The sequence below is a fragment of the Gasterosteus aculeatus genome, chromosome 14 (assembly GCF_964276395.1).
Source record: "Gasterosteus aculeatus chromosome 14, fGasAcu3.hap1.1, whole genome shotgun sequence".
In the NCBI taxonomy this organism is placed as follows: domain Eukaryota; kingdom Metazoa; phylum Chordata; class Actinopteri; order Perciformes; family Gasterosteidae; genus Gasterosteus; species Gasterosteus aculeatus.
Genome location: NC_135702.1, coordinates 2,723,182 through 2,743,218, shown reverse-complemented (window position 1 = coordinate 2,743,218; position 20,037 = coordinate 2,723,182). Strand labels below are relative to the sequence as shown.

The window sequence follows — 20,037 nt, the reverse complement described above, 5'->3', positions numbered from 1 at the left end:
TTGCAAAACACTTCCTCCGTTTCAACCGAATTCGCCGACATCTCAAGCGGCTCGCGTGAATCACGTCAATCACGTGACGATCGAGCGCACGTGTAATTTCCGTCGACGCGACTCTCTCTATGTACGGCTCTGTACGCGTTGCCGCGACCGCCCCGCGCGCGCCCCCGCGCCCGCGCGCCTCCCCCCGCCCCCCTCCAGCTTGTTGCGTAAAAACGGATGTGGCCGCTGTAACAGGCCCAACGTCTGCGAGCCCGGACGGACGGTCACGTTTTCAACGGACGGCTCCGCGTCACTCGAACACGGTCGACCCAGTCGAGACGGGTGAACGCATTTCTAACGTTAACGTTATTTCAACAAAAAAGAAAAAAACCCCGAAAAAACAAAAAACGCGTCAACGACAGCGTCACGAGGGGCGGCCGTTGAGGAGGATCGTTAAACGCTGTGTCTCGATCCGCAGCGGCACAGCAAGATGGAGTGCGAGTGGAAGCCAGACGAGCAGGGACTTCAACAAATACTCCAGCTGCTGAAGGAGTCTCAGTCGCCGGACACGTCCACGCAGAGATCCGTCCAGCAAGTATCCTTCCCGAAGCCGAGGCGCGGGTCGTGACGCGCGTGTCTCGGTTGTTGGGCGCTCGCTAGACACCCGGTACACCCGGCGGGCTAGCAGGCAGCTAGCCGGGCAGCTAGCGCTGGCCGCGGGCGGGTTACCGTTAGGAGCCGGTAACGACGGGCAGGTGCCGGACGGTCGGGGGGCTTCGTGGTTAATTAACAGGCCCAACGTGCCGCTAGCGAAGCCGCTACCGGGCTGTACGGAGCATACGCGGATATTTATAGCGTTAGAGGTGTACCGTTGTGTTTTATCCCGGGTTAGTGTGACGTCTATAAACGGTCCTTCGAGCGGCTTCCATGAGCCGTTGCAGCTGTATAACAACAAGAAAACCTCAGGTTTCCTCTGCAAATAGCTAAATGAGCAACGCATTTTACCCTTACATTTTAGATATACATACATAAATAAGATCATGTGTAATGTAATAATAATCTACACGGGATTTTAGTAATAATGCCGTTATGATACATTCAACCGGATGCATACAATCACAACATCGGTCTCCAAAGGGATGGTCTGTGTGTAAAGACCATGAATTATGTCTGATGTTCATGCAAAAATAATAATGATAGATTCAGTCGATATCTGAATCAGACACATCCACATTTAATTAACATTAAACACAAATGAGAAACTGAAACTACTTCATTATTTGCTGCATTTCGCTCCACACACAAATGTTATAATCCTAAAATAAAGCTACCTGGGAGACTTTGTTTACTAATTACAGCAGCGTAACATTTAATAGGCCGGTGCTTTTGTATTGGAGAACGCTTAATATGAGGGGCTCTATGCAGCCGGGCCTTATGGTTCTCAAAGGTTTGATTATGTAATTTGCATCATTAACTCCTAGAAAACCTGCTGTTCTAGCGCTGACTACGCCATCTGTCTAGGTACTGACCGTATTCAGTCCGGTCATATGACGCGTTTATGACCTTTGAACCTGCCGTGTGTACAGTCAGCCCCTTGTCCTCCTCAACCACCGTCCACAGAGACTCGAGCAGCTCAACCAGTACCCCGACTTCAACAACTATCTGATATTCGTTTTGACCAAGTTAAAGTCAGAAGGTAAGCTCTCTGTTGGCACCGCCGCGCTCAGACATGCCGCCTTTATGTAACGGCTGAGAGACGGGGGCTCTTACGCCGCGACTCCAGTGACCCAATGGCGTCTTGATGATGTGGCACTCTGAATATGGGTCACTCTAATTTTAAACCCTGTTCCTGGCACCACTCAACTCTTGGCTGGACCGCAGTGCACTGTAGATGACTGCAATGTTAAGTGGTGTTAAGACATTTAAGGATGCTGTTGCACCATTGCTCTTAGGTCCAATGCAACGAGATGAGTACAATAATAAGTTACTCAAGGTTTTTTATTGTGTTATTTTTACAATCTGCCTCTTCTTCGCCGCCAAGACGAACCAACGCGGTCTCTGAGCGGGCTGATACTGAAGAACAATGTGAAAGCCCACTATCAGAACTTCCCCAATGGCGTGTCTGATTTCATCAAGAGCGAGTGCCTCCAGAACATCGGAGACTCGTCTCCCCTCATCCGAGCCACCGTAGGTAAGTGGAAGGCGCTCGCTTTCATTTTTAGGGTTATGCATCAGTTGATCGTCGCGTCTCGTGCGCTCGTGTCCACGGAGGAAGACGTCCACCCTCGTGCTGTGGTGAGGGATTAAAAAAGGCGGTTTTATCGGGGGTGTAACTGGTATTATTTGTGTCGCTTGTAGTTATCTGTAGATTTAGTTGTTTGCTGACTCAACCCACTGTTGAACCTACAGCTGAGTACATCAATTATTGAGGAAATGTAAATTATTTATACTAGACATAGACAACGCAGCTTATGGAATAAAGGTATACCCATGAAATAAATTACATTTTTGACCATTTCTATTTGATTATGACTTGAGATGAATACTGTAAATGTGTGTTTTAAATGTAATAGCGTTATAGTTGGACACAAACAGCACAGTCTGCATCGTGGGTGTCAGTTCTTCTTAGAGCAGCATTGAACACAGCACCTCCTTTACTGAGAGATGCTAAACAGTCTCATTAGCACAGAGCGGCAAAAACACATGAGCATATTTAAACCAGCTTCTAATGACTCGGCCCTCAGTGAAACAGGACACATTTAGAAATACATCTCGCTTGTCTTCTATCCTTTCTGTTTGATTAACAATGCAGAAACATGTGCAACTCACAGCTACCTAAAGCCTTCATTTGCACCATAGTGCTTGTCTATATGCAGCATATCCCCCCAAATGGATTCTGAAGTCCACTGGAAGGATTCCTGCCTTCTTTCCTGGATTGGTTCCTGTTTATTCAGACCTCCTGCCCCCTGTTAGCTGTTGTATTTCCACAGTAACGGCCCTCCCTTGTTTTTCAGTTGATACTTTGACAACAGAAAATCCATCAATGCACATCTGTAACATTTATCCTCACACTTGATGCATAACACAAGCACTGAGGCGCACAACACGCAGCACTAAATCAAAGCTCGGCTAAAGTTCTCCCATATTGATCTAGAGAAAGATTTCAACTCATGCACTAAATCACTGTTCTGGTGGGATGATGGCTCTACATCCGTATCATATCTACAATCTGGACTTTAATCAGGTCCTATTACTTTCTGAAATAGAAAAAACTAACTTGGTGATGAACTCCATTCCACCAAAGGTCAAAAATCAAGTGTTTACTGTATGAAACTAGTTGTTCCCAGAGGCGAGAGAGACAAAACAAACCTCTGACGGCTGCTGAGTAGGATCATGAACGAGGAGTTTAGTCAGCGGTGCCTGTGGACCCCAGTGGCTTCTACATCCGTTTGACTAGCAGAACATCCGCCCTGTCCACAGGTATCCTCATCACCACCATCGCCTCCAAGGGAGAGCTACAGAACTGGCCGGGACTTTTACCCAAACTCTGCCAGCTGTTGGATTCCGAGGACTACAACACGTGTGAGGTGAGGAGGAACGCGGGAGATTCACCTCTTGATCTTGTGGTTGTGGGAATTGAACGTCTGCTCATCAGTCAGGGCCGGCGATATTTGGATATGATGATGATGATGGACTGTTTCCTTGATTCAAATATCACTTTGATCTATTGTCACTGCGGTGTGCGAGGGAGGTATTTGTGGTCATGTGGCGTGGCACACTTATGGCTACAAGTAGGCCTGTCTGGCCACACAGCGCTGCCCATTTGTTTTTCTATTTATTGTGGTAAGGGAGTAGAGCTGGGTCAGCTACAAAGCAGCATCTGGATGGCATCCCGTTGCCAAATGAGCTAAAGGAAGCCTCACAGCTGGAGCTGCAGCCACAACAGTGGATTATTTGACATGGAATAATTTATTCTCTCTAGATCCTTTTCACCAGAAAATCATTACGACCCAATTTCCTATGAGCGAAAAACTGCAGTATGGCTCTTTTCCTAGCAGTCTAATATTATCCTATTTCTTTGCTTTTTTGGCCTATTATCACTTCTTCGTTGCATCAAGCAAAATAGCTCTAATTTGTGAGTTCTTAGTCACATCAGCTCCTGTAACTGCACTGAAATGCTGGATAAGTGCTCCAGTACGGGAGCCTGCAGCGGGGGTTGGATCATCTGATCAGCCGCCTCGCCCACACGCACATAAACTCCTGGGTCATTAATATGTAGTCAGCTGCGTGTGATACCAGGTGGGGTGTTGAGAAGGTCCAGGATTACTCGTCCCTCACAGCAGGAATTTATTCTTTGCAGAGAAGATGTGACAGAAAAAAACAACATGTCGCTCCGCGCTGGCTTCTCTTTATAAAGCTCATTCAGATTTAGGTCAGCTATTTACCGCAGAGGAGCTTGAAGTGTATGTGTGTACAGGGCTTAGCGCGGGGGCAACTCCTCATAAGGCAGGAAAGCTTCTTAATGCCTGATGTTAAAGAGGTTGGTGCCAGACGGAGAAAAAAAGGGTCTTCTAATCTTGTGATTAAAGGTACAAAATGTTAATTTAGCTTTCAGTCGTTTTGGCTCTTCTGACATTGTTGGACCTTTTCCATGCCGTCTCTATTAAGTCTCATAAGAACTTTCACAACGTGACAAAGCGTTCAAAATGACATAATTCATCTGAATGCTTCAAGTAATGATAACACCAACAATACTTGTGCATCAATTTAAACTGGTACAATAAGAAATGTATTTTGTGAAGCTGGGCTTGTTTTAAAATGAAGGAAAATGGACAATGTTCCACTTAGAAAACGTGGAGCTACAATCATATGACTGACGGTCATGTTTTCATGAGGAAAGCTGGTGTTTCACTACACTGAACCTGTAAGCCTGTAAGCTGCTCCCTGATCTGATGTGGCCCGCGTTCTACCTCTTTATGTACGCTGCTGTGGACAAAAGCACAATCCACTAATTACCACACTCAATTTATTAATTTATTTAATTTATGTCTTATTTATAAAAGTTCAAATGCATGTGAGAGGCTGCAGATGTCTAAGACGCCGTAAAATCACCGGAGACAGCAAAAAACCACGGCACGCCACATACACTTTTAAAGGCGTTGACCATCGCCATGGACACCCCTAAATAACACGCACCATTACTGTCACGGGACTTGGATGCCTATTTTGGGAGCCGGTTTGGCGGCTGCCAGTGTACAGTTTCAGAACCGCGCGCAGTCCGTTGCCCCGGCGACGGGAAAAGGTGCGCATGCATGATGTCCTTGGACCACTGGATCAATAGAGCACGTCCTCTGGGTGGAGCATTTACAGTGCATCCATACGGTCTGTCTGCTGACGGGCTAATGGAGCCCTTCTTTCCCCAGTGCTCATCGTGGGGATTTCTGTCTACAAATTAGTAAAGAGCACCGTCTAGACTCTTCGTGGAACGCCCACTGAGATGACTTCTGCTGTTGTTTGCTGCTGTATAAGTGTGATTTAATCGATGTCAGGAGGAGCAGAGCTGGGTAAATGGTGGAATCCGGCCGTGTTTGCGGTGAGCTTTGGGTAAATTTGTCATCTTATCTCGGGTGGGGAGCTTATTTTTGGTATTATTGGGGAAAAATATCAGAAATAGCCCTTCCGCGTATTGTAATAATAAAGCAGTACAGCACGGCAGGAAGCTTTCTGACAAGGCAACAAACAAAAAAAAGCAGGAATGTGTCCTAAGCCCCCGACCACCAGCATCGGCCTGGTCACGTGCTTCAAGCAGTGTTCAGCACCATATCATTCATTTTATACACCGCCCTTCATACCACTCAGTAACCCGTACTGGTCTCTCTCCTCACTCCTTCACACTGTAACCTGCACAGTATCATCCCAAACCTGCATCGTGATTGTGACCCCGGTTTATCGGGACTTATCTTTTTTTTATTACCGTCCTGTTCGGCCGATATTCTGCAAAATCCGGCCCCGGATCCCCGTGTATCATCTCTTCTTAGCTTTATAGACCCACACGTTTGCATCGAGAAAGGATTACAGAGTGGCCCTTTCTCTGAGGTGACCTGTGATTGGCCGATTTCACGGGCACAGGCTGGATTCTCTAAAGCTTGAAAACAGGGCCAAGAGGAGATGCTGAGGTCTGGTTTTCTCCCTGAATGTCTGAAATAAAAAGCATGGGATTTGTGCCCAGTGACAGCCGAGGTATTTCCTCTCACTGTGGCCGTCTCTACATAATTAAACTGCACCGTCGGCCCGCTCTTGTTGATGACGGAGCAGCGGTTGTAGGAAAAGCCCCCTGCGGCGGCACCACCTTGTACCCCTCTCTCCACGCGCTCTTTAAAACGGACAGCAGCAGGTGTGGGATGCTGGCGGAGGGCTTTTTATAGGCTTCACTGTTGTGATTAACGGCAGTGGGGGGGTTTCTGTGGAGGAAGTTGCTGAACACGTTCTGTCACCTCGGCGCTGGTTTGCTCCGTGACATTGTTCACATCTCCAGAGGAGACGTCTGGTTGTGTGAACGCAAACGTCTCTGTTTCCATTCTCAGTTTATTGAGGGGCAGCGGGGGGGACGATTCCGTACATTGCCACATGTGATGAGTTAAATGAAATATTCCTCCTGATGCAGATGAAACTAAAATCCTACAAGGAGCTTTATTGTTTTTGTTTGTCATGTTTTTAAAATAGCTGCATTTCCATGTCCAACCGTGTGCTGCACAATAACTATTAATGAACATATAACATTGTACTTCTACTAAGGGCGGCAACCAAGATTATGGATTTATCTGATCATTGTTTTCCATAAAATATAAATTGGGAAAATGTCGGATCATTTCTGATAAACTATAATCGTCATGTATGTTATGTAGATATATTAAGATGAATGCAGTGCATTATTAAGTGGAACAAGCTATTTTGGCTTCAAAAAACCAACATAACGGTTCAATCGGCAAAATCTGGTGCACATTACATGTTGTTTGAGTATTTTATGTCATTGAACCCGAATGTAGTCCTCTTCCTAATGTACACCACCCTGCAAGATGGAATTGGATAAATGTGTCTCCTAATGAGGGAAATGTCTGCGTTGAGCATGGCAGCGTCTGTCTCCTCTATGTGACCTTGACAGTCTCCTCCTCGTCTTATTTCCTCCCTTTCGGCTCCTCCACATTTTATTTGAGACCGTTTGGTACATGTCATCTGAGAGGCACGCCGACATGGGAACGGTTTCCATGGAAACCCATCTCAGACAGCGTCTGTGTCGGCGCCGTGCTGTTTCCCTCCTATCGGCTCCTCAGGCTGTATTTTATGTGAGAGACAGAGGAGGCTGCAGCATATTGTGAACATGCATACTAACATCCATCAAGCAGCCAGTATTAAGAGAGGTGTGTGTGTGTGTGTGTGTGTGTGTGTGTGTGTGTGTGTGTGTGTGTGTGTGTGTGTGTGTGTGTGTGTGTGTGTGTGTGTGTGTGTGTGTGTGTGTGTGTGTGTGTGTGTGTGTGTGTGAGATAATTGTGACCGCTCCCCAACTGTTATGAAGGTTATTAGAGCAGAAGGGAAAGAACCCTTTGAAGATCGTGGATGAGGGAGGAGAGGAGACATTTTTGAGCTCTCGCTCTGTGAGAATAAGATCCTCTAAATCGCCAATACTTGTTTAAACGCATTATGATCGAACATTGGTACAATATAGAGGCAAAGAAAAACGAGCAAAAGCTGACTCCATTCCTCCTCCACACCCAGCGTCTACAGCAGCAGTGCACATTTCATAATGCTCTCTCTTGTTGTTTTTCTCCCCCTCTCTTTGTTCTACTCCCCCAGGGAGCGTTTGGAGCCCTGCAGAAGATCTGCGAGGACTCAGCTGAGGTCCTGGACAGTGACGTGCTGGATCGCCCTCTGAACATCATGATCCCCAAGTTCCTGCAGTTTTTTAAGCACAGCAGTCCTAAGATCAGGTATGAAGCTTCATTCCCAAACCTTCAATTGTTATTGACAATGAAGCAGAATTTCCACCATGCAGCAGCAAACGTGTTTCTCCCCACGAGGCCAACCAGCGCGTTTGTTATCGTCGGTTTGTAGCAACGTAAAGCGTTGCAATTAAGCTAGTCATAAACTCTGTTAACATTGCGTACGTGTTGCCAGTATAGTTTATTTGGTGTAGTTTAGGAGGCACATCCGGTGTGTTTAAAGGACACATAGTTGTTGCCGTAATGCAGCAGAGCCACGAAAGAAGGAACGACTGCCTCACATTTGGAGGTCAAATCCGCGTTAATGGAGGAGAGGAGAAGACGGGTGCTGAATTCATAGTGCGGGCACGTTGGTAAAACGTGCGTGTGGATCTCAAGTGGCGGTTACTGTGTTGCAGGTCTCACGCCATCGCCTGCGTGAATCAGTTCATCATCAGCAGGACTCAGGCGCTCATGCTGCACATCGACCCTTTCATTGAGGCAAGTAACGGCGTAACGCACCGTGCTCTTTGTCCTCCTCTTTGTGGAAAGGAAATATAAAAACAAATACACAATCAAATCTTGGCTCTATATCGGTAGCATTCATATGACACATGGATGTCATGTGATATAACGGTGTTGACTTTGTATCAGATCTTTCAGACGCTATGCAGTGGTTATTGTTATTGTTTGTTGATATCTGACCCCGGCGTCATCCTGTCCTTTGTAGAACCTGTTCGCTCTGGCCACGGATGAGGAACCGGAAGTGAGGAAGAACGTGTGCAGAGCTCTGGTCATGCTGCTGGAAGTTCGCCTGGACCGTCTCCTGCCACACATGCACAACATCGTGGAGGTGAGAGCTGCATTTTTATTTGTCACAGACGTCCACGGTTTAGTGATCTGCACTATTACTCTGGCTCTTGGGTCCTTCTTGATAATCATAATACATCCTATAAACGCTGGATTTCCCATTTATTTTTCATAGGTTGAGAATAAGAAAAACAATACATTATATTGCCCCTCGTATTCTTTAATGACGCGCCTCTGATGACTCCCATTGGGCACATATGCATGTTTTAGGCTTTGGATGTATTTGCATCCTCATTTTCAGAATAACATATTGTGTTTTAGTAGATATAAAGTACACACGATAAATATGGCCCATCGTTTGATTTCAGTACATGCTGCTGAGGACTCAGGACCAAGATGAAAATGTTTCCCTGGAAGCTTGTGAGTTCTGGCTCACTCTGGCGGAGCAGCCGGTGTGTAAGGAAGTGCTCTGTGGACACCTCTCCCAGTAAGAACCCCCCCCCCCACACACACACACACACACACTCAATACACAGTCTGGCACTCCAATGGTCATACCGCAAGCGTCTGATTCATAGCAACCTTCCCAGTAACGGCTGATTAAGAACCCTGACAGTTGGCCTCGCTCTAACATCTTTCATCTTTCAGTCGTTGAACTGCCCCCCGCAGCAGGGATCACGTGTGAGTGATGGCTCGGGGGCTCTGACCTGCCCTTGTCCTTTGCCTCATCGTTGTTCCTTTGCCCTTCTGCTGCAGGCTCATTCCGGTGCTTGTCAATGGGATGAAGTACTCTGAGATTGACATAATCCTGCTCAAGGTCAGTTTGTGTAGCCTCGTATTTGTGCTTATAGGAGGGGGGGGGGATGAATCGCCGCGTGTCACGCAGTTGACGTGTTTGTGACCACGTGGAGCGATCTGCCGATATTTCTGCCGTCACTTCAGTGACTTTGTCTCACGCCACCAGGGGGACACGGAGGAAGACGAGGCCATTCCGGACAACGAGCAGGACATCCGGCCGCGCTTCCACCGCTCCCGCACGGTCGCCCAGCAGCACGAGGGCGACGGCATCGAGGACGGCGAAGACGACGACGATGACGAAGACGACGACGACACCATCTCCGACTGGAACCTGCGTGAGTCCAGCGCCCCCCACTGTGAAGCCAGCTACCCCCCCCCCCCCCCCCCCCACACGACCTTTACCGAGAGCCAGGAAGCACGCGCTGTATTGATCCTTTGTCCTTTCTTTGTGTCCACTGTACCTGTGACTGTCCGTTCGATGTTTGTCCGCTCGCCTCTGTGTCCCTCTCCTCGCGTGTCGCCCAACATTAGGGAAGTGCTCGGCGGCGGCGCTGGACGTGCTGGCCAACGTGTTCCGGGACGATCTGCTGCTGCACATTCTGCCCCTCCTCAAAGAGCTGCTCTTCCACCCCGAGTGGGTCGTCAAAGAGTCTGGCATCCTCGTGCTGGGGGCCATAGCTGAAGGTAAGAGGGGACAGACATCAGGGTGTGAGAATGAGCAGGAAGGACAGCGATCTCACCCCCCCCACCTCCCCCAGGCTGTATGCAGGGCATGATCCCCTACCTGCCGGAGCTCATTCCCCATCTGGTGCAGTGTTTGTCTGACAAGAAGGCCCTGGTACGTTCCATCACCTGCTGGACGCTGAGCCGCTACGCGCACTGGGTGGTGGGCCAGCCGCCGGACACCTACCTGAAGCCTCTAATGACGGAGCTGCTCAAACGGATCCTGGACAGCAACAAGCGTGTGCAGGAGGCTGCGTGCAGGTAAGACCCGACGCAGCGCTGCACCCGTTTCTTAAAGGTGCTCTACATTCAAAAGTGTCTTCTTTTTGTATTTACGGCCCCTGAAATCTGGTCACCACACTTTAAAATGCGTATGGAGAGGATTTCTCCGTGTTGTTGAGAATAATAATTGACAAATTGCTTCCGGTTTTCATGTTTTCTTACTCCCTCCTTTATTATTTTTAGTGCCTTTGCCACTCTGGAGGAGGAGGCCTGCACCGAGCTGGTTCCCTACCTTGCGTTCATTCTCGACACACTGGTGTTCGCTTTCAACAAGTACCAGCACAAAAATCTGCTCATTCTTTACGACGCCATCGGGACACTGGCGGACTCGGTGGGGCATCACCTCAACAAACCGGTAAGCAGAACAGAAACGTACTTTGGCTCATGTGAATAGGAAAGAAATCCCACTGTTTTGTCCTGACTCATTCGATGTGTGTCATTTAACAGGAATACATCCAGATGCTGATGCCTCCACTGATCCAGAAATGGAACCAGCTGAAAGACGAAGACAAAGATCTGTTCCCTTTGTTAGAAGTGAGTCGCGGATTTGAAGCAGCAGCTGTACAAATCGTTTGGCGCTTGTAGAGTCCCTCCCCAGCGATAACTGACCCCTGCCGTCCTTCCTCAGTGTCTGTCGTCGGTAGCCACGGCCCTGCAGAGCGGCTTCCTGCCCTACTGTGAGCCCGTGTACCAACGCTGCGTCAACCTGGTGCAGAAGACGCTTGCTCAGGACATGGTGAGTGTGGGGGGGGGTTATAAGGACGTATCGTGTGTATTCGGTCATAGTGGGCCCTAAAGCATTTAGGGCGGGGCCAACATAAACCAGACTCCCAGTAAGGCTCATGGTGCAAAGGGATGTATTCGGTCTCTGCATCGCTATTTAGATGGAATATTTTACATATTGTAGAAGCGAGCGAGCAAACCGCCAGAAAATATGGATCTAAGCATAATGTAGCAGATATATATATATATATATATTTGTACCCTATGGTTGAATGCACTTATTGTACGTCGCTTTGGATAAAAGCGTCAGCTAAATGACATGTAATGTAATATTTTTTTTTTTTTTTTTTTTTTTTTCCTGTTGTGGATTTGTGAAATAATCAAATATTCTTTTAATGAATTCTGACTGTTGAACCTGGAATTATTGGGATTTTTTATCACACCTGTATGAAACCATCTTAAGCTGCTACCCCATGGCACTAATTCTACAAATAGTATAATATTGATTATGTTGCAGAAATACTGGGCTCAAACACATCAAATATACATGTTTATTTAGATGTTATGAATGTCAATATGAATTAAACTATGCAGCTTCCAAATACGCATTTAGCTTTATCATCCTTATATTAGTGAAGTTTTATGGAGAGTGAGTGTTGCTGTGTCACATTGCGTCTGTTCCATCAACAACCCCCATTCGCCTGTGGTCAAATACCCCAAATCACTCTTGCGTGTGTAACAAGTAGTGAGAGTGTAGCCACGCTGTGTACACACATTATGACCCCGCCTATGTGGGCATAACTATCTGAATGATAAGCCCTTCACACAGCAGGAGAATACTGCTCTTTGCCCTCAGACCTGGTCTTTGTTGGTCGATGGCGTGATCGCTCGGTGCTGCAGCGATGCGCCTGACCACGCCTCTTTTTAAGGGCTCACGGGTTGGACACAAGTACATTTACTATGTACAAAGACAGAGTGGCTGTGAAAATGCCTCCGCCTTTGTTCTGGCTGGAAGATGGGGCTCAATATGTCAGCGTTGTGTTGACGTTTTGTTGCACTGCCCCCAAGTGGCCAAATAGAACAAATGACTGCAGGTTTAATGGACAGGCAAACCGGGAAAACTATTATTTTAGGATGGAGAGCGGACTAGTGTTCAGTTTTATGGGTAATTACAATTTGATAATCTATTAGTGAATTGTGTTAATTTAATTCAACTCTTAAATCATGAATGGTTGTTCCCTCTTCCAGCTTTATCAGTCACAGCCAGACCAGTACGAAGCCCCTGACAAAGACTTCATGATCGTGGCTTTGGATCTTCTGAGTGGCCTGGCGGAGGGTTTGGGAGGCACCATCGAGGAGCTGGTTGCCCGTAGCAACATCCTCACCCTCATGTACCAGTGCATGCAGGTGACCACAGTGACCACAGAACTCTGCTTCTGTGACAAACTGATAAAGTGACTAACATCGTTGTCCTTTTTTGTTGTTATTGTCCTCTCCAACTGCTCAGGACAAGATGCCGGAGGTGCGTCAGAGTTCCTTTGCTCTGCTGGGGGATCTGACCAAGGCTTGTTTCCAACATGTCAAACCGTGCATCGGTACGTTGTGAGCCGCTCACCCTCAAACACGTTGGGAAACAGGTTGCTAAGTTCACTCGCTTTCCTTCTTCCAGCTGATTTCATGCCCATACTGGGTACTAACTTGAACCCAGAATTAATATCAGTGTGCAACAATGCAACTTGGGCAATCGGAGAGATATCCATACAAATGGGTGAGTGCCTCAATTTCGCCAAATCACCACAATATGTCGGCAATAACAGTCATGATGAAGTAAACCTGTCTCCTGCCGCCGTTCCTCCGCCCGTAGGCTCTGACATGCAGCCGTACATTGCCATGGTGCTGCACCAGCTGGTGGAGATCATTAACAGGCCAAATACCCCAAAGACTCTACTGGAGAACACAGGTACCACTCGGCGGCGGTTCTGAGCCAGCCAGGTCGCCACACTCAGGGAGCCGCTGCGATCCATTCAGCCAGTCGTTCAGCCAGTCATTCAGCCAGGCGTTAAGCCAGTCCCGCCCCTTTAGCGTGTATCTAAAGAAGCCTTCCGTGGCCCGCGGGCCTTTCAGGTTCAGCTGGTTTCCCCAAAGTATGTAAAATATGTCCGCTTACATTTCTGCGACGTGGCCCTTACGGGCAGAGATGAAAGAAAAATTAAGTCCCGCTGGAAAAGGCCCGCCACTTGAATCAAGCGAGCCGCGTAAGTGCTCCGTCGTTACCTGACGGGGGCGGACTGCGCTCCGTCAGGTGTCGTAGATTACGGAAGGCGGTGTGAGAGATAGATCGAGGAGTCCACAGCCTCGCATTGTTACCATGAGACAGACATAGTCACTTGAACAATAACTACTGAATGACTGAGAGGACACCTCAGCGGACTAAATGTAGGACACCTGGACTAGAGCATTTAAACCGGGGGGGTTACACCGAGCTCTTGTTTTTACTAATTGGATTTTAAACGATTTGATCATTCAAAGAGACCAAAAAGTGTGAAGTGTAACCCGCCGTAATGAAAGAAGACCTAGGAACTGTAGACGTGTTCCCGTTTGTTTGCTGTCAGTTTATTTGTTGCTTTAATTTACTGTTCTTTAAATGTTGATGCATATCTGCCAATAGATGTTTAATGTTGTTAAGAATGGCCAACGTTTGATGCAGGATACACCATCATTAAACATTCTAGCTTCACGAGAACTGTTAGCATCTGGCCAGTGAACTTTTTCTATTCACCGTTTGTCGAATGTTTTGTTAATTAAAAACACGACATGGACAGAATATCTCAACAAGACCTTCATTGGCTTTATGTAATATATGAGAAATCTTAATGCCCGTGGCGGTGATTCCTAAGAGAACTTGATCAGTGGAGCTAAATCGGAGCAGACAGCCGCGTGACGCCACCGTCACGTCCAGGTGGGTGTGGCTGCAGAACGCACGCCGGCCTTTTCACCTGTGGTCAGCTTATCCTGCACTGAACTTGATTCTGATGAGCATACCATCTGCTTTCTGCATGTGTCATTGGACTGTTCATAAATGCCTGTTTGTTAATGAGAATGTTGCATAGTTTTGTGTCTCTTAAACTTAGGTCCTCCCTCCTCTCTGCCTCATAGAAACCTGCTGTGCTGGATACTAGTCTCCCTCCATGTAGTTTGCCTTTGGAGTAATGTGTCATTTTTCTTTCAAAAGAACACAACGAAACAAAAAGATTTCTGCTTGTTATGGAAATATAACATTTGTGAGTTTAAGGGAGAGATCTCAGCGTGCACTGCTCTTGTTTAGGCCGGTCTCACGCACACGGCTAGCCTGTGTCTCCGCATTGAGACCCTCATTTTAAATCCCTTTCCTCATAGAAGTGAGTAGCTTTTCGATCCAAATGATTCGTGAAAGCAGATGCCATTGTTTGCCTTTTTTCTATGAATGTCCTGTCAAAGTTGTCGATGTGTTCTCCCTTAAACGTGTTGTATGTTTTTTTTAGAGTGTCATATTTTACATTCCTCCCCCTTGACTGAGGGGCAGTAATAATCAACACTAGTGAAATCTTCTGTTTATTATCACACACAGATTCTGTTGATTTATGTCTCTGAGTTGTTTGTTTTTTCTTTATTTTTTTCTCCTCCCCCTCCTCATTGCTCATGTCTTGGTTGGCGTTTGGTGGTGTGTAACCGTGATTGCGTTACCTTAGCAATAACAATTGGTCGTCTTGGTTACGTTTGTCCTCAAGAGGTGGCACCCATGCTACAGCAGTTTATAAGACCCTGGTGTGTATTATTCAATCTTTTATTTAATTCATCTCCTCTGCTTCCTTCCTATCTTCTCGCCTGTCTCCTGTTGCTCCCCCTTTCCTCCCCTGTGGCTCTCCTCTCCTCTCCTCTCCTCTCCTCTCTCCTTCTCAAAAGAAGTCTTTTCAGTTCTTGTTTTCTTCTTGTTTCTTATTAGTTTGTAGTCATTGCCGACCATGTGACTAACCCTGTCCTCTTTTAAGGTCCTACTTGTGATTCTGTTGTTTTTGCCTCAGTAGCACCTTCATGTATTCTACATTGATTTGTTTAATTTCTAGCTGTTTTTTTTTGTCGTTGTTAACTGTCGCTAGCCTAAAAGATGCATGGGATCAGATTTGCCACATGGCTGCTGGTTCAGCTACAGAGAAAGGGTGCAGACTTTGCTGCAAACGAGCATTTCTGAATCCCTTCCTCAGACTGTAGTCGCCCAGCTGCATGTGCCTGTCCCTAAATAAATAGAAGCCCAACCTTCTCTAGTCAATCTCTAAACAAGTAATGTTATTTCAAGGTGCTGTACATGAGATTTTTAAGAAACACACTGCTCGTAGACAACAGTGGAGATTTTAGTGCTCAGAGTAGTTTGCTAAGAGTTAAAATGTTGCATTTGTTTTATTTGAATCAGTTTTGTGTGCATGCCTGACTTGTTGTCATTAGACACAATTGTCACCTCACATGGATGTAGAAATGCAGACTACCATGTTTTAATGATAAAACCCTAAACGTTACATTTGTATGAAGCATGGAAATAGATTATAGTGTATTATGTAGATATTCATATAGCTATTTACATGTGTGTAGTCAAGCATTCTTTTTGTCATTCTTTGATCTGTCTGATGTGGAATTTGGTCGTCCCCGTTGTCAGGTGCACCTCTCTACGAAATATAAGAGACAATGAGGAGAAAGACTCTGCGTTCAGAGGAATCTGCACTATGATCAGTGTGAACCCGGGCGGCGTAGTGCAGGTGAGGTGCAGCCGACACCGCCCTCGGCGTGTTGCCGCGTTGAAATGTTGCCTCACTTCTCTTCTCTGGAACAGGATTTTATATTCTTCTGCGACGCAGTGGCCTCCTGGGTAAACCCAAACGACGACCTCCGAGACATGTTCTGCAAGGTAAAAGAGGGAAACGTCACTATTCTAAATGAGTCGCGTTCCAACAGAATGAACGATGCACTCAGTCACCCCCGCCCCCCCCCTCCACCCTCTGCCCCACCCGACCCGATGAACAAGAGCTATTTTGAACGGCAGCATTCCCTCGCTACTCGTGCGTGAACTTCTCCCGGTGTTTAATTTCAGATCCTCCACGGGTTTAAGAACCAGGTGGGCGAGGACAACTGGAGGCGCTTCTCGGATCAGTTCCCCATGCCGCTGAAGGAGCGACTGGCGACCTTCTACGGGGTGTAACCGTTTCCACGGCAGCACACGCCTCATCGCAGGGGTCAGTCTCCTCGTGGAGAACCCACTCGCAAACATTTGAAATGAACCAAACCTTTTTTCATTAACGAGGTCCCCCCCTCTCTCCCTCTCTCTCTCCCTCCAGGTCCTTCGCTATGGGAGACAATATGGGGAACCTCTTTTACCCAGGGAACATGTTACCCTTTACTGGGGGGAAGGGGACGCGTACCCCTCCTACCGGACCTGAAGGGCGGGGTGGGAGGGAGGTGGCAGCTGCAGTGCCAAGTGCCTCCATGCACAGGCAAGGGGGTGGGGGGGGGGGGGGGGGGGTCTGCCGGAAAACAACCTTATCATAGGAGGAATATTCATGTTATCTCAATCAGAAATAGTCAATCGATCAGCTTTTTTCTCCCCAAACTTCTGTTTCTTTCGGTTACCTGAACTACTGAGAAGAAAATGTCGCACACGACCCTGAGAAGCTTTTGCCCTTTTCGTTTTGGTTAGAGGAGCAGTTGGCACAGAGAGAACAGGCTTCCATTACCATGTCAGGCCGGTAGTTGCAGCTGAGTAGAAGAATGTCCATTTAAAACGCAGCCGAGATGATGTTTCATCAAGAGCTCTTTGTCTCAATAAAAGGAAGACTTAGAGCTCAGAAACGGCTGCCGATGCTCAGAAAGCATCTTATTAACTGTAGAATGCTGCATATCACCAAGAATACGTTATCACATATACAGTTATCACTTCTGTTCGCTCTGTCTCCGGAGAGCAGCAGGCTTTTCTGGGAATAGGTAGCATGCTTGTATCGTTGTGAGAAGCTGTGGAACATCAGTGGTGTGTGTTGCGTTTGACGCCCCCCCCCCCGCGATGAGCTTCTTCTCTGACCTTGTACTTTATCTATCTTTTTGTTTGCTTTCGTCTAACCTGAGAAATGGCGGCGACTAGCCGTCACGTAGCATGACCGGCCGCGCTCTGCGGGCGTGTCCGACGTCGGCCGCCATGTTTTATACCGTCGGACACAGAGAGGCGTCTTAGGGGTCTGTTTTAGGTCGTGAGTCTCTGGCTGCCCGGAGCCACAATGTCACCTGTTTATTTCTCATCCTCGTCCTCGGGGGGGTGAAGCATGATCCCGAGGTCGACCGTAACGTTTGGGGTGGTTGTGTTTCGTGGGGTACTTTCATCTCTTGCATGTTGGTGGCCCCTCACAGCCCAATGCATGGGGGGGGGATTACGGGAGGGAGGGGAGCTTCATTTAAAGGTTTTACAAATGTATCACAACACTTTTCTAACTTCAACATGATTCTTGCTGGAGTGTTCTCCCTAAACGTCGACCCCCATAGCTGGATGTGTTGTCTTTGAATACTGTGAAACTACAACGTTGTTATCGTCTCTGGTTGTTTTTGCGCTGTTATATTTTATAAAGTGTGTAAGTCTTTGAGTTAGAAGGAGCCTGAACGTATTCCATGATGGGTTGGAGAGCTTAAGTTAGGTGTTTTTGTGCCCTGCCAGTCTTTTTTCCTCTGCTGGCCAGAGTAATTACTGCAGTATTTTAACCCTTTGCCAGAGCCTGACGTGCACGTCAGGTTGAAACGGCTCGCGCTTGAAATGAATGACGTAGCCAAACCGATCAGAATACGACTTAGTTGTAACGGATCGTTAAAGTACTGCTGCTTAAATGTATTTACCTAATGCAATAAGTGTCCCGATGCAACGGGCTTATTAGAAGACAGAAGTACTTCTGTGTCTTAGAGGAACTTTCTCAGCATACCAATATGTAAAGGATCTGTTAAGCAGCTAAACAGGGGTATAATTCATCATGGAATACAGAGGCCAATACTTGTAAGTGCCACTTCATTTTGTGTTAGGAAGGGATTCTGTCTGTCACATTCCAGCGGTTTGGCATGCAAAAGAAATGGAGGATTCAAGGCTCGATGGGATCTGTGTGTGTGTGTGTGTGTGTGCGCGTGTGTGTGTGTGTGTGTACACAGTCCTGTTATTCTTTCACTGAAAGAGGGTCGTTCCTTAAAACACAAGCGACACAACCCCCCCGTTACTGTGCTGTAATTCCCACTCGACTGCTGCTACACATTGTAGTTGTGTTTCACTACTTGAATACGTGTTTTCTCCGTGTTTACCTCAGGTTGTCTGTGTTTCAGTGTTATTTGTCATGATTTCCCCTACATGTTCGCCTTTTATGCAGCTCTTCTCCACAACTGAAGCTTAGTAAAGACTCTCGCCCTTCGTGTTTAAAGGGGGTAGCCGTGGGTGTTGATTTACATCAATGTTTATTCGTGCGCGACGCCGCTAGCTGTGAAATGTGAATACAGTTGCAATGCAGAGGGAAGAATAAAATGGTAACTTGCACATACTTCATGTACTTTTTGTCAAAAGTGATTGTTATCATACTACGGTGAATATTTAGTGTGAGTTGTACACGATGCCTTGAGAGCAAGTACTTTGAGGTTTTGTTGGTGTTTTTGCAGTAGATGTATACTGTATCTAAAGAAACCGAATTTAAAAGGAAGGAAATGGGTTAAGGACTCAAACGTCGGGTTGTAAACATAATTTGCAAATATAAGTTGGACTTTTATGAAGCTTTACTGAAAAAAATTGTATTTTATAAAGCACCCACCAATATTAAGGAATGTGTAGTCAAACTCCCGTATTCGCATTTAGCCTTCCTCTTTTTTGCTAATCAAAGCAAGAACATCATTTTGATAGACATGGTTTAAATATTCTTTTTTTTTAATAAGCTGCTGAATTAAAAAAAATAAAATACAAAAAGTAATACTTTTGGGGCCACCAAATATTTTGGATCATGCAAAGAATCTATATTGTATTGTAGTAATTTTGTAATATTTGTAAGATGATATAGTGGATGTGACTGGTTACCATTGCTTGATTCTGTACAATGTTCCAATAAACTGTTTACATTAAGACTTGGTGTTTTTTTTGGGACATCTAGAGCAGGTTTCCTGCTGCACAATACTAACATACAAGGAAACCAGAGGCGGTGTATAAACTTGGTCGGTCTCAGGTGCTTCTTGTGACCTCCAAGATGTTTAAATTGAAAACTGTTTTCATCGTATTACTTCACATACCTGACAGTCATCAGTTATCACTATTATGCAGGCTGTGCCTGTAGGAAACATCAAACGCATCTCCATAATTTCTCCATTGGGATCGCGTGTGAATCTAGTGCATATAGAGCATCACACACACACTGATCTATTTCAGAAGATGGGCTCATGGAAGGATACACTCACTTTTATGCGTGCATAACACTTGCATATGATAAACTTAATTTTTGGTTTGGATAATCTGGGAGCACTTTTTCCCCCAAGTTGCGTTCACCGCCGGTTTGGAATATTACATTGTATGCTTCAATACAGCATTATTACATTTAATCTCTTATTTACGTGGTGTAGCATGTGCTTCAGTTTTAGTTATCTTGTCCCAACCAATTCAAACGCAGATTCACCGTCTCATCCTATATGTAAAACCGCCAGATGCGTCCGCGCAACGGTTTTT

General features: G+C 46.5%; 1 protein-coding gene across 2 annotated transcripts; it reads left to right on the top strand.

Moving 5' to 3' along the window:
- The first annotated feature begins 140 nt into the window (after nucleotides 1–140).
- On the top strand, nucleotides 141–19,445 carry tnpo1 (transportin 1). Of its 2 annotated transcripts, XM_040197086.2 has the most exons (25): nucleotides 181–321; nucleotides 458–574; nucleotides 1,600–1,675; nucleotides 2,021–2,170; nucleotides 3,460–3,566; nucleotides 7,831–7,964; nucleotides 8,375–8,456; nucleotides 8,686–8,808; nucleotides 9,134–9,252; nucleotides 9,522–9,582; nucleotides 9,730–9,898; nucleotides 10,095–10,247; nucleotides 10,322–10,547; nucleotides 10,752–10,923; nucleotides 11,016–11,102; nucleotides 11,197–11,304; nucleotides 12,540–12,698; nucleotides 12,799–12,886; nucleotides 12,961–13,059; nucleotides 13,156–13,251; nucleotides 15,020–15,095; nucleotides 15,979–16,078; nucleotides 16,153–16,227; nucleotides 16,411–16,552; nucleotides 16,655–19,445. In XM_040197086.2, exons 2-24 carry the CDS (start codon nucleotides 470–472, stop codon nucleotides 16,516–16,518), a joined length of 2,673 nt encoding a protein of 890 aa, XP_040053020.1. In that variant the 5' UTR covers nucleotides 181–321; nucleotides 458–469; the 3' UTR covers nucleotides 16,519–16,552; nucleotides 16,655–19,445. The 2 variants fall into 2 exon arrangements, 1 of the variants encoding a protein (XP_040053020.1); XR_013452634.1 differs by lacking the exon at nucleotides 15,020–15,095 and having other exon boundaries at nucleotides 141–321.
- Nucleotides 19,446–20,037: the final 592 nt, after the last annotated feature.

Bases quoted from the DNA above. Each gene is read 5' to 3' on its own strand.
- tnpo1 (XM_040197086.2), top strand. From the start codon at position 470: ATGGAGTGCGAGTGGAAGCCAGACGAGCAGGGACTTCAACAAATACTC. The intron at 9,899-10,094 runs GTGAGTCCAGCG...GCCCAACATTAG, and splicing joins CATCTCCGACTGGAACCTGC to GGAAGTGCTCGGCGGCGGCG. The intron at 10,248-10,321 runs GTAAGAGGGGAC...CACCTCCCCCAG, and splicing joins GCTGGGGGCCATAGCTGAAG to GCTGTATGCAGGGCATGATC.